Source organism: Electrophorus electricus, chromosome 23 (genome assembly GCF_013358815.1).
Source record: "Electrophorus electricus isolate fEleEle1 chromosome 23, fEleEle1.pri, whole genome shotgun sequence".
Classification (NCBI taxonomy): Eukaryota; Metazoa; Chordata; class Actinopteri; order Gymnotiformes; family Gymnotidae; genus Electrophorus; species Electrophorus electricus.
In genome coordinates, this window is record NC_049557.1 from 1,582,501 (window position 1) to 1,595,304 (window position 12,804).

General features: G+C 50.6%; 1 protein-coding gene across 1 annotated transcript in view; it reads right to left on the bottom strand.

Moving 5' to 3' along the window:
- cux2b (cut-like homeobox 2b) overlaps nucleotides 1–12,804 on the bottom strand; it is an 89,754-nt gene that overhangs the window by 39,779 nt on the left and 37,171 nt on the right. Inside the window, exons 2-3 of the mRNA XM_035522232.1 lie at nucleotides 8,721–8,831; nucleotides 7,150–7,197 (exon numbers count right to left, since the gene is read on the bottom strand). Coding sequence (XP_035378125.1) covers nucleotides 7,150–7,197; nucleotides 8,721–8,831 — 159 coding nt within the window. The remainder of the gene's footprint in view (nucleotides 1–7,149; nucleotides 7,198–8,720; nucleotides 8,832–12,804) is intronic.

The following is a 12,804-nucleotide window of genomic DNA, read 5'->3' on the forward strand; positions in this document are numbered from 1 at the left end:
GGTCAGGTGGGCTAAGATGAAGGATGGTGTGTAATTTGAAAGGAGAATGAAAGTTCAAACACTTTGCCAGCAGCAAAGTAAGTTTAACTTTTCTCCTCTTGCATTATTTAAGATTAGCTCCATCATTTTATCAATCTATCGATCTCTCAGCAGAAAGATGAAAATGCAGAAATAATGAGGCCGATGAATGCTGTGTAAAGAACATCAATGTGTGAAATTTAATTATCTACTCAGGAATTAAAAAAAAAAAAGTGTCGACTGTTTTCTAAAACAAAAAGAAGCGGTTAATATTTTCCCCTCTCTGCATATTTTAATTACCAGATCAATCACAAGTACGAACGGCGCTGCGTTTGCGAGAGAGGAGAAAATTGCGAGTCTAAATGAAAAACAATAGATTTACTTTAAAGTCGGGCCCCTTTTGAAGTCTAAATTAAAATTTCAGGTACCTTTAGGAAAGGCTGCTTCAGAAAGTTATGATATTTAATTAGCGTGTTTAGATTCCACTGAAATTACACTTCACAGCCCAACATGATGTTAAATGAAAACTCTGGAGGATTCACGCTTCCGCTGCCACAGACAGTGCGGGACACGGAGGAGCTTCGTGTCAACTACATTCCTGCGCCAAGCGAGCTAATTCCGCGCTCCATCCCCGGCGGAGTGTGTTTATATCACGCAGCCGCTCCCGCACGCCGGCTGCAGCGGGGAAGTTTCGTACGATTCACAGGTTCAATCCCGTTCCCGGCCCTTGGAAGAAGACGCTCTAATCCGGAGGGGCGTTGCTGGTGTCGGGCTTCACCTGTTCGAGCAGGTGAGCTCTGGGGGCTCACTGCGGGGGATCGCTCTCGATAGACGCCGTCGTGTAGCGCAGACGGAGGGCTCATTTGCATAATACTCAGAGGGCTTAAATGGAAGTCAGGGAAGTAATCTGAGAAAGGATGATTCCCCTTTATGCGCTTTCCCGTGTTCTGTACGAGTCCGTGCCCACATCTGGGGCGGCGTGTAACGTGTGTATGAGCTCGGGAAGGATGAACGTTCCGTCTGCATCGGACTGTCTCCTAAATCCATGACTGAAGAGTCTCCTCTCTACCCCAACCTCTGACGCTGCCCGGTACCTGGGCGGGACTGCTGTCTGACTCAGCTCTTGCTTCCACTGGGAGTGTGTGTGTGTGTGTGGGATAGCGCACTCCGGGCATCTCCCTGCGTCTCGTTGGGTCTTGTTTTTCTGTCGGCTGCCTCGAGCTGGCGAGCGCTGAGGTTTATTTCTCTTGGCATGGTCCTCAGCCGGCACTCTGCCACCCATTTCACACGTTTTTATTGGCTAATTTGACTGTGCTCTTGCCAACAGCTGTGTGCGGGCCAGGAGCACCGGTCCATGCTCTCCTCCCCCCCGCACACAGCCGTGGACGGCTCGGCCCGACATCCGGATCCAGGGATTTTTGGCGCCGTTTCTGCGCGTCATCTGTTACGCTGCCTTTAAGTGAACAGGCGCGGGCAGGCGGCTCTCTCTCCGTCCCCCCGAGCGACGGCTGATCGTGGCAAACGCACCGGTCTGCCCCCCGCCATGCGGTCCGCATCTGTTCCGGACTGCCAGCAGGCCGGGCGCGGCGCGCTGCCGACATTACGCTCGCGCGCGTCAGCCTTCGCCGGTCCGTTCACTCGTTTATTCGTTCGTTCTGGACTCCGTTCGGCGGCTCGTCTAGACCGCCCTACATCTCTCCTGCCCTCCACTTGGTGGAACGGCACCATGAACAAAGCGCCCTTTCGTGCACTTGGTTAAAGACAAGGAACAATTTTCACAAAACAAACTTGAAATTGAGATACGAACAGGGCTCTGCGATCATCCATCCATCGTAGGTTCACCCGTTCATATTCCCTCTGCCGTGCTGATCAGAGGTTATTGTTCGAGGTCCTTGTTGTAGGGGACACAGAGTCACACCTTCACCCCGGACACGGTACGCCCAGGGTAAAGGGAACAACACATTGCTGGGGTTTGCTAACGGGACACGGTCAGGGAACAGGTGCGCTGGGGCGTCCGCCTTCGGGAGGAGTAAGAGGGGGCGGTGGTCTGTCCTTGTGTGGTGCCTGCAGAGCCCTGGCACCGTTGTGCCGCATGGGCGGGCGGGCGTGGCAGGTGCCGCAGGAGGAGGGGGCGTTGGGTCCCTGTGCCGCGTAGATGCTGCATGCGCAAACACGGCTAACATTTGCACAGCGGCGGGGTCGCTCACGCTCAAAAGCTTCCCGCTCAGGGGCTTTGCGCTGACTGTGCGCTAAGAAAAAAAAAAAAAAAAAAACCTCCGTTGACAACGGCGAGTCTGAAGTGTGTCGATCCCTCCTGGCTGAAAAGAGACGGGACATTTAGGATATGTAGGTTTGGGATTCGTACGTTACATACACACACGCGCGCCCACGCACGGCCCCCGCACACTCTGCTTCTACCTGGCCGTGGTGAAAAATGCTAGTTTAAATGACAAATCTCACTCTCAGGCATACGCAGACAGGCGTTAGTGTCGAGAGAGAGAGATATATATACCTGTGGGAGAAAGAGTGTGACAGGACTCCTGTGTCAGACAGGTGTAGCGAGAAAGGGTCTGAGTGGGCGGAGATGGAGAAGAACCGGAGATGTGCAGGTCCGTACGACATCCCACTCGGCGGGGTGAACGGCGCGCGAGTTATGGAGGAATTCAGCCGGCTGGATCTTCCCCGAGCTCACGCACCAGAACTAGAACATATGTCGAGAGGGGTGGGTTGCGGAAATCGGAGCGGGGGACGTGACGAGGCCGCTTACACGCGCGGAGATCGCGTGTTTCTTCGGCCGGGCGTGAATGGCGTCGACACCATCGTAGTCTGAGTTAGAGCCCATGTCTATAATGAAGTAGTCTTAAAATGGTGGACATGGAACAACCAATGGACACGCTCTGCGTGCGCCTCTTAGGGGCGTGTGACACGGTTCAGCTCCGATGGAGACCTCCTCGGCCCTCACTAAAACTCTGGAAGGGTGATTTTATTAAAAGTAATATAACAGATGGCACCGCTCCTGGTCTTGGAGAGTGCACGTGTGAACCCTCTACTGCAAGAACAGAGCGAAGGAGAGGATGACAGAGAGAGAGAGAAAGAGAGAAAAAAGTGTGTGTTTGTGTTTGTGTGTGTGTGTGTGAGTGAGAGAGAGAGAGAGAGAGAGAAACAGATGAGAGGAGTGAAAATGAGACCGTTTCCCACCAGCGGATAGTGCGGGGCTCACACCCCGTTAACACGCGCAGGACGTGGGTGAGGACACAGGAGAGTCCCCAGGCTGAGGCCTCGCTCCATATCAGCTCCACAGACAGGACAGCGTGACGGGACGCCCTGGCAACTCGGGGCCGCGCTAGTGCTAACGCATTAGCATGTGTGCTCTGACTAACAGGCTAATGTCTCTGGAAGCGTTTGTAAGTTTTTTGGGGTTTTTTCTCAATAAAAGACTATTTTTAACACAGAAATTTTTTTAAAAAAGGAGAGAGAACAGGTGGGATACGCTAGGTGTGGTGAGGTGATTGCATACGGCATTTGTGACAAGGCTTCCATACTTGTGTTAAGACGGAAAAAAAAAACACAACACAGGAAAGAGAGGAGAGTTGGAGTGAAATATGGTTCCTGTTCTCGCCGTTAACCCGCACTGAAGCTGAGAGGGCGATTTTGGGATCAACTGACTACATTTGTAATCTGCTTTTTCAGATTCATCGTTTTATTTCAAAGCTTCTTTTATGAGAAACTGCCTCACGCTGGCACACGTGCAGATTCGCGGCCTCACACACACGCTCTTCGTATGCCCCATATCCAGCTGACCACACCTCCTCCCTCAACCTGCGCCGCGGTTCCGTGTGCTGCTCCCAGAGAGGCACTTTATGGGCGAGTGGGCCAGAGTGCTCTTCCTCACAGGCGTGGGGCTATGAACCTGCCACAACGCCCTTACGACAATTAGCCTGGGAAAAGGTTTATGGCCCGCTGGAACCGCGGGCCCCAGCAGATCGGCCGCGCGAGCGGAGAGGTAATTACGCCTCCCCCCGTCCCGACTGGAGAAGCCGGCGACGTGACGCCTCTTTTATCGCGCTTCGACACGTGCGCACGTGGCCCGGCATAATTAATTGTCGTCCCTTTACTGATTTATTCTGCGATTCATAACATATTTATACATTCTGGATGAATGATCATTTCCTTCAGGATTTAATCAAAAAAGAAGGAAGGACCGGTCGGCTCCGTCGTCTGATGATCAAAGACCGAGCGGCTTCACCTGGAATGTCGGGGGGCCCGACAGGCCGTTCCGGGGCCCCGCTGGCAGAATGGAAGGATTGTAGTGAAGAGCAAAGGATCAGGGTACCAGGCACCTTATCCCGGAAGGGACTGTGTCTCAGTTTGTTCTCAACGTGGAGAAAGACCGCCGATCACATGCAATATCGGTTTGATTTTCAGTGGGGAAACTCCGCGGCTACTTTGCTCCAGCCCACCTTTATGCAAAACACCGACACGGAATATTCATCTTAGTCAAGCATATTCAATCAATTCTAAGAGTGCGCAGTGTAATACCGCACGTTAACATAAGGAAACGTGCTCTCTCTCGTCCTGTTTCCGCTATACTGTCGGAACGTTAACAGTCCTGACTGGCTTTTCTGCATAAGGACAGGAAGACTCAGGCACATGCAGATACTATATGTAGGCCATGTAGCAACTGTGCTTTATTGTCATTTCATTTTTAATATTCAAGAAAGGAAAAAAAATTGTTTCTTTTCCACTGATGTGCATGAATGTGCAAGAATCCTCCCTACGTATTAAAAATTCACCGCGGAAAGCAGTTTCAGATGTGTTGCACCTTGAAACGCATTCCCGGGGCCTTTGTGACCCAGAAAACAGGTGTCTTGGCGAGAATCCCCGCGAGCGTGGCGTTTGTGCCGGGCTAGATAAATGGCAGGTCTGGGTGTGTGCGCTCAGACAGCTGGATCCTGCACCTCCCTGTCTGGTAATGAGGGGAGATGATGATTTCTAGGCTGCAGGGGTTAATGGCATGAAACCGAATGGAGTCGCTAATTACACGTTACAAACTATTTATCAGAATCTCCATCTGCGCCGCGCCACAACTCTCATTGTGCACGCTAAATTACTCCTCGGATTATCTTTGTAAAGCAAGTTTCCGTAATTAGGGCCCTGCGCTGGTGTTTTCTCCTTCTGAACACCAACAGGCAACACAGAGAGAGAGAGAGAAAGAGAGAGAGAGAAAAATTAGCTGATTGTTTAATTTCGGCCTGACGGCACCAAACCACCTCGCCCTTCTCCGGCCCATTTTCTTGTGCAAAGGTGAGCACTTGCGCGCGATTTGCGTTTTGCCGTGACGACCCTCTCGAGGGGAGGAGAGAGGTTGCCATCAAAGAGGCCCAAACACGCGCGCAGGTGCTGGAAGACGCCGCCTCTGATCGGCCCTGAGAAAAAAGGACTTCCTCCCCGAGTGGCCCAAAGGCTGCACCTGACACTACTCAGATGCCTTCTCCCAGGCTCGGGTGAAACTCCCAGTAAATTTGATTAAAATTACCTTCATTAGAAGACACTCTTCATTATAAAACCAAAAAGCTCGGCTGGTCTCCCAGGGCCGTTGGATTAATAAGGACAGAGATGTATTTTAAGCCGTAAACTCCGCTCCTCACTGTCCTTAATCTCCTTTCGACTTCACAGGCCAAATTAACACCTCTCCCCGTCTCTGACGGGACCTCATTAGCTCACTTCCACCCAGGAACAGAGAAAGGAGGATGAAGAAGAAGAAAAAGAAGAAAAAGGAGGAGGAGGAGGGAGGGAGGAGGAAGAGGGAGGAAGCGACCAATGACAGCCACCAGCGCGGGGATTAACCCTTGGTGCAACCGAACACTTGGGGAATCTAGGTCGCTGGCGCGTTTCTCATCAGCCGGCTGGTTAGCGATAATTAGCAGGCGAGGCCGCGCGCGGAGCGAGGGGAGGAGTGGGAGGGGACGCGGCGGAATGAAACAGAAAAGGAAAAGAGGAACCTGTCATGTTGCAGGCACTTCAAAGGAGCGTGCTTTCCCTTTCAAAAAGTGGCGCAGCGAGGGTCCAAGTGTCACCGGGGGACGCAACGAAACCACAGAACCGGGGGGGGTGGTAAGCACACGCGTGCTCCGTGTCGTTCGTGTGCACACGCTCATACTAACCACCTGCCCAGCGATGAAGGATTCCTCCTTCATCTTCGCATACCCTCATTAACTAAAGAGACCCAAACTTTCACAACCGCCTCTTTTTTTCCGGTCGGAACAAAGGTCGCAAAACGTGCTACGGCGACCGGCGCCTTCCGCTGCTACTGGGGCCTACGCGACACCTGCTGTGGACGTCTGACAAATGGACGTGCCCGGCCATAACACGGAGACGCTCGCGCTGGCCTTGATGGCCGCGAGCCTCCTTCGCGCGGGGCCCGGGAAATGCCGCGGCGCTCGCACCTGCCCCGCGCGGCGCGGCTATATTTAGCGTCGCATCCTTCCTCGTGAGACGGGGGCGCTGGAAACGTATCTGCGGTATCATTTCAATGCGTCTGTGCTTTGTGGAGCGTGGAGCAGTCTCGCAAATATGATTTATGGTCTTCATTTAATGGCTGCAGTGTCGGCTTCTGGGTGGAGATCAGATGACTCTCCCCGACAGGGAGCACGGCAGAGGGACGCAGAGTGCACCATCACAACAGGAAGTGAGTGAGACAGGGGGGGGCAGACCGAGGCCCCGATACTTCAGCATTCTAATGGAGAGGAGATGCTGCTCAAGTCTGACGGTAAAGTGATACCGGTCAATAAGGATGTGCAACGCAGATGCGGATGACGTTATGCTCTCAGCGAAGAGCACGGTACGGCGGCCTCTGGGTTAGCTCCTGCCTGCTAGACGTCATCTTCTATTGCCATGCAAACGTATGGGGTGCTAATGTGCTAAAGCTCACTGCCGAGTTCAAAGCTGAGTGGGTTCAGATACACTCAAGAGGGGTTCAGTGTATTTGACTCTGGAGGAGTTTAGCAGGGGCCACTTTACTGCTTGGCTGCTTCATTCGAAATTTCAGCCGTTCACTGGTTAATCTGTACGGTCCAGTTCAAAACTCCTTGTGTGGTGTGGAGTGCGGTCTCGCGCAGGGTCGCCACTGACCTGGGCTTGGAAACTCTTGAGGACAGGGGCAACCATCTCACGCACTTCCTGTACAGAAACCAAAAACAAACAAACAAACAAAAAAAAAAAGTAAAAAAATGTGTCGAAAGTATTTACACACACAAACATTCCACTGAACGGTGAAAATAAGATCTTCAGTGCGTTGTTAAGTAAAACTGGCAGCAGTATTATCTGAAAACAGGACCGATACACCCAGGGATTCCCTCCCCGAATAATCCCTGAATTATGGCAAAATGGGATAAGAATGGCCCAAATGACTTTGGAACTCAGGGGTGCGTTCCCATGCCTCCCTCGTGGCGTTCCGCTCGCCGCGACAACAAGCCCCTCCCCTTCCCGAACACGTGGTTCAGATGACGCAGGCTACTGGGTTGCGCGAGGGCAGAATCACAGTCCCCTACAATATTCTCCAGCACCTCCGTGCCGATCACACTACACTCTCGATCAATATCCTGCGATGCTGAAAAGAATCGATGGCCTTTGCTTAAAGTTGCATCCCATAAGCGCCGATGTTTCTTGGCATCGGAATTTTCTCATCAAAATGAATCGCGCGACGACCTTGGTACAGACGCAGACGTTTGCCTTTTTAATCGGGTCCGACAGCTAACGTACGATTCTGGTCAACCAAACAAACAAAAGTAATAAGGCATCGGCCATAGCGTGAACGCACAAAACCGTGCTGGCTTTGTAGCAGTCTGAACATAACAATATTTCCTTTAAGCTTGAAATGGGTTTGGTAGACAGCAACGGTATTTCACATTGGCCATCACTTCAGTATCTGCTATAGTATACCAAGATCATTCTGAAACAGACTGTGGGGGAAGGGGTGCGATCGTATATAATGATGTGGTAATCTGCGTCAGAGGGGCCTGTAGCCTAGCAGAGCAGCCTAACTCTCAAAAGTGCGCTAGCGTCGTAAATCCTGATTGTCACTGATGACATTTGTGTCAAGTGGTGTGCAAATTGAGCTTTGCGGTTCGAGTTTGGAGAATTTGATGGAGGTTAATGTTGAAGCGTTAAACGGCTTTAAGCACAGAGAGCGGGGGGGGTGGGGGGTTGTGCTAACGAGGAGAAACGTAAAATGTCATCTGGCGTATAATGAGAGGTGCGTGACACGCGCTTTATTCCCTGCTCACCTTTACCTGAGAGGAATCGGTGACTTCAATAAGGATTAGAATTAAAGGGGAAATGAGGAATTAAAGGAGAGGCGCGGGGATAAAGGCGGAGAAAGTGTGTGTGTGTGTGGGCTTCCGTTCTCACAAGGCAGGAGTGTTGTTAGATGTCAGTACAGAAATACTTGTGTGTTGGCTAGATGGTGATATGCAGTTAAAATGTACGTTTAGCTGCAGAATGAGTGAATGAATTCCACACGCCTTTCACGGTGATTACTAACGGCTGAGTCAGGGCGAGCTGGGAATCTGCACTGAAGTGCATTAAAAAGGATTAAGGGTTAAATAAATAAGTTCACTAAAAAAAAAGGGAAAGAAAAATGTCTTTTTAAACCATGAGATGTGTACACAGCCACGCACGCGCACACACACGGGGCCCCTTACCTCTGGGACATTTTTCTTGAACTCACGGCTCAGCTCCACCAGGTGCTTGTGGGAGTGCTCACTCTCTTCCTGTCGTTCAGCCAGCTGTGCCGCCACTGAATTTAGCTCCCTCTACAGAAAGAGAGAGAGAGAGAGAGAGAGGGAGAAGGAGAGAGAGAGAGACTTTAGAGAGGGCTGCCAACAGTCATAAACATATCTTAGTGTGTACATAAATAAATACACACTGCTGAATATTAACGGTATAATCCTTCATGATCTGATAGAAGGCAACAGCTTACTGTAAGCGCCAGCCCCATAAATAATTAAAGCAGAATAAACCCAATGCCTACAGTAGCAGAAGGCTCTTTAGATAATCAGTATCTGAAATAATCGATACCTCTGCAACGGCCATAGGAGGGAGGGAGGGTGAGAGAAAGAGAGTGTGTTTGTGAGATGGAGAGATGGGGAGAGATGGAGAGAGAGATGGGGACAGAGAGGTGCACAATAGAGAGAGAGAGAGAGAGAGAGAGAGAGATGGAGAGGGAGAGGTACACAATAGAGAGAGAGATGGAGAGAGAGAGATATGGGGGGATAGGTATACACTAGAGAGAGAGATAGAGAGAGAGAGAGATATGGAGGGAGAGGTACACAATAGAGAGAGAGATGGAGAGAGAGAGATATGGAGGGAAAGGTATACAATAGAGATAGAGATGGAGAGAGAGAGAGATATGGAGGGAGAGGTACACAATAGAGAGAGAGAGGGAGAGAGAGATGCACAACAGAGAGAGAGAGAGGTACACAATATAGAGAGAGATGGAGAGAGAGATGGAGAGAGAGAGAGGTTGGGTGTGAGGGGGAAGAGACAGAGAGAGTTGTGGGGGGCATGAGCGTGTGCACACGAACAGCACAGAGCACGCGTGTGCTTAACCCCCCCCCAGTTCTGTGGTTTCGTTGCGTCCCCCGGTGACACTTGGACCCTCGCTGCGCCACTTTTTGAAAGGGAAAGCGCGCTCCAAGGAGAAAGATTAAACGGTCGCACCGAGGAACAGAAAATACCCACTGATCAACACACCAACACTTGTGGCAGGGCACTTTGTCTGGAAAGCCCGGCCAAGCCCGGCTCACGCCCAGCAGACGCCTGGCCCCGCGAGCGCCCCGCGAGAGAGGCCCGCAGCTCTTACGCGCTCCGGCCGAGCTCGTCTCCTTACGGGAGGCGGCCGGGACGGTCCCTTAACGGCGTCCACCGAACACGGCCGTCGGCACCAGCCATCTGCTTTTCCCGTTCGTTCTGCGCATGCCAACAGAGCACCTCCCAAACCCTCGCCCCCCTCCCTCGACTCCTCCTGTCAAAGGTCGTGGCGCTCAACCACTGCGGAAGAACAAGGGAAGGCCAGGAGAGATGGAGAGAGAGAGAGAGAGAGAGAGAGAGAGAGAGAGAGAGGGAGGACCTTTTCAATTACTGTACCGAATTCATACATGACATGGAAAATTAAATTCAGTGGGTTTTAATTAATCTGCAGTCTTACTTAAAGGCAATTTAGAAAATTATCTAATGGGAGAAAAAGAAAACCTGAGGACAAAAAGAAAAAAAAAAACCAGTAGATTTGAGACACTGTGCTTATTGCTTTAAGGATATTTTAAGCGTTTTAATTTTTTCCGCCCACATTTGATAAAATTAGATTTTGGTACTGGTGTTTGAGAAGGTCAGTTTTGTCTGTTTGAGATTTGTGAAAGAATGAATTTACCAGTTTTAAAAGGATAGGAATGCCAGGATAGGAATGCCAGCGCAACCCTCTTGTGATTCCTGGGATATGTGTGAATATACCGCACTTTGTTCCCAACTATAAGCTCTGATTGCCGTGAAGGCACGTTTATGTACGATTTTAAACTAAATTTGGAGTGCACTGGGGCATTTAAACCCTCGCTGACAAATTTCAGAAAAGTATCCAACTGAAAAAATAATACACACTACAGAAGCTGAATATTAGGCTTCAACAGTTTTTTTTATTAAATGAAACTTATATGATTCTGGTAAGCCATAATTGTTGAGGGACTTAAGAGAGTTTTTGGCCTGGGATGACTGATTCAACCTCTATTAGAATTAAGCGCCCTCAGAGCAGCTAATCTATCTGACTGACGTGCCCGGCGCGGGTGAGGGGGTGTTTGGGTGACGGACACGGCCGAGACCAGTAATTGTCTACGGCCTACAAGATCACAAATAGCCATCTTCATCTTTTTATAGCGCCGCTTCCTGAGTCACACCGTCGGCAGGAGGTTTGCGGTGGCAACGCAGTCTCTCAACTTCGCAGCGGTCATAGAGAGCGCGTTTCCAAAATTACACTTCCAAAAAACGAGAGCCCTGCATTCGTCGTGCGCGCCGTCTTCGGCTGCGCGCCTGAACTAGACTCCGACATAAGTGCGTCTGAGCGACTTCTCGGTTTAATGAGCCGGAGCATGGCCCTTGTCATAACTGGTGCTATATATACACACACACACACACACACCTCGCGCGTTAAGATCACAGGCACGCGCGCTTGACATGTGTTTTAACCCTCGTTCAATAGTGTAAAGGAATATTTTAAACACTTCTGCTGTCTGAGGCGTCCCAAGCACCATCTTCACAGACAGGGGCTAACCGCGACGGCTGAAAACAACCCCCTTAGCTCTCACCTCTGGAGATCTTTTTCTGGGTTGTTGTTGTTGTTATTGTTGTTGTTGTTGATACCTCTTTTCCCCTCATTTCGTTTGCTCTTGCGCACACAGGCATCAGACACACCTGACGCGGCACCGTTCGCCGAAAGCACGTTTTCACGCTCCCGCGTGGCGCGCCGAGTCTCCGAGCTGCCCGTTAGCGCCGGTGTGTGCGGTGTGTGATGGTGCGTGTTAGTCAGGGTCTTCCCAACCTAGACAATTACTTCGCACGTGAGAACCAGGCACGGAAGCGTGGCACTCTCGATTCCCAGAGGCACTCAAACGCCCGTGGACGCACTCGCACAAGACGCGCTCACGTCAGTGTGTGGAGTGGAAACGGCAGACAGCCGTAGGCAGCGTGGGCTGTGTGTGAAAAAGGTGCACTCTTGCTCTGTGGCAGGGATCTGGGTCAATGTGGAGGCCCTGTCATTAAGCCTGCGACAGGCCAACATCCGGTCGTAATGAATGCATGGGGGTGGGAGGAGCCATCTTGGAGGCAGGGCCACACACTGGCTTGCTGAGGCCAGCATTGGTCGCCCTGTCTGTCAGGCAAGTCTAATGCTGGGAATTGACGCACTTTTGTGGCCAAACAACTCTACAACCCATTTGAATATGCAAATAGGAGAAAAGATATTGGGGGGGTACCAGAATGGAGAATGATGAGCATGCTACTGAATAATCATGATTGGTAGGCGGAGCTACATGGTACTTGGTAGATCACCGAGCTAGTAGCAGAATCACAGACCTGCTATCATCATAGAGGAAAAACACATACAGGAAGTGCATAATAACAGGAGATGTAAACTCTGCGGCAGTAACCTTCAGACGTACCCTAGCACTTGATCATCTGTACAATTGATCGCCACAAAATATGTTGCCCCAGAAGCTGATGACAACACAAAATGGGGGATGTTGACATCTGGAACAGCAGACAGCATTTGGTTCCACCCAGTGAGCAAGAGTAGTCACACCAGCATAAAGGAACCACACACACAAAAAAGAGGAATAGAAAAGTGGGAGTGGGTGGGAATGACAAAAAAGGAAAAATGCAGATGGAGGTATTATTTTTCTTTTTGTATCCCATCTAATTGCAATCATAGGCAGATGTCTGGAAGTGTGACAGCATCAGCAGAATATTGGTGCTGAGAGCACAGAATCTTTGTCTAAAAATAATCAGACGTTCTGGGCTCTGCTGTTTGTTATAATGGTAATCGATGCTGGAGGCTTTGAATTCCATCAATTTATAGATCCACTCTGTTCTGCCTGGTGACTGCATTGCCTCCAAACCCCTGCTGCACACACACACACACACACACACTCGCACAAAGATACACACGTTTACAAAAGAACATGAATCCACAAAAAACCACAATCTATACACACACATGCAGCCAAGCCTACATGTCGACCTTGC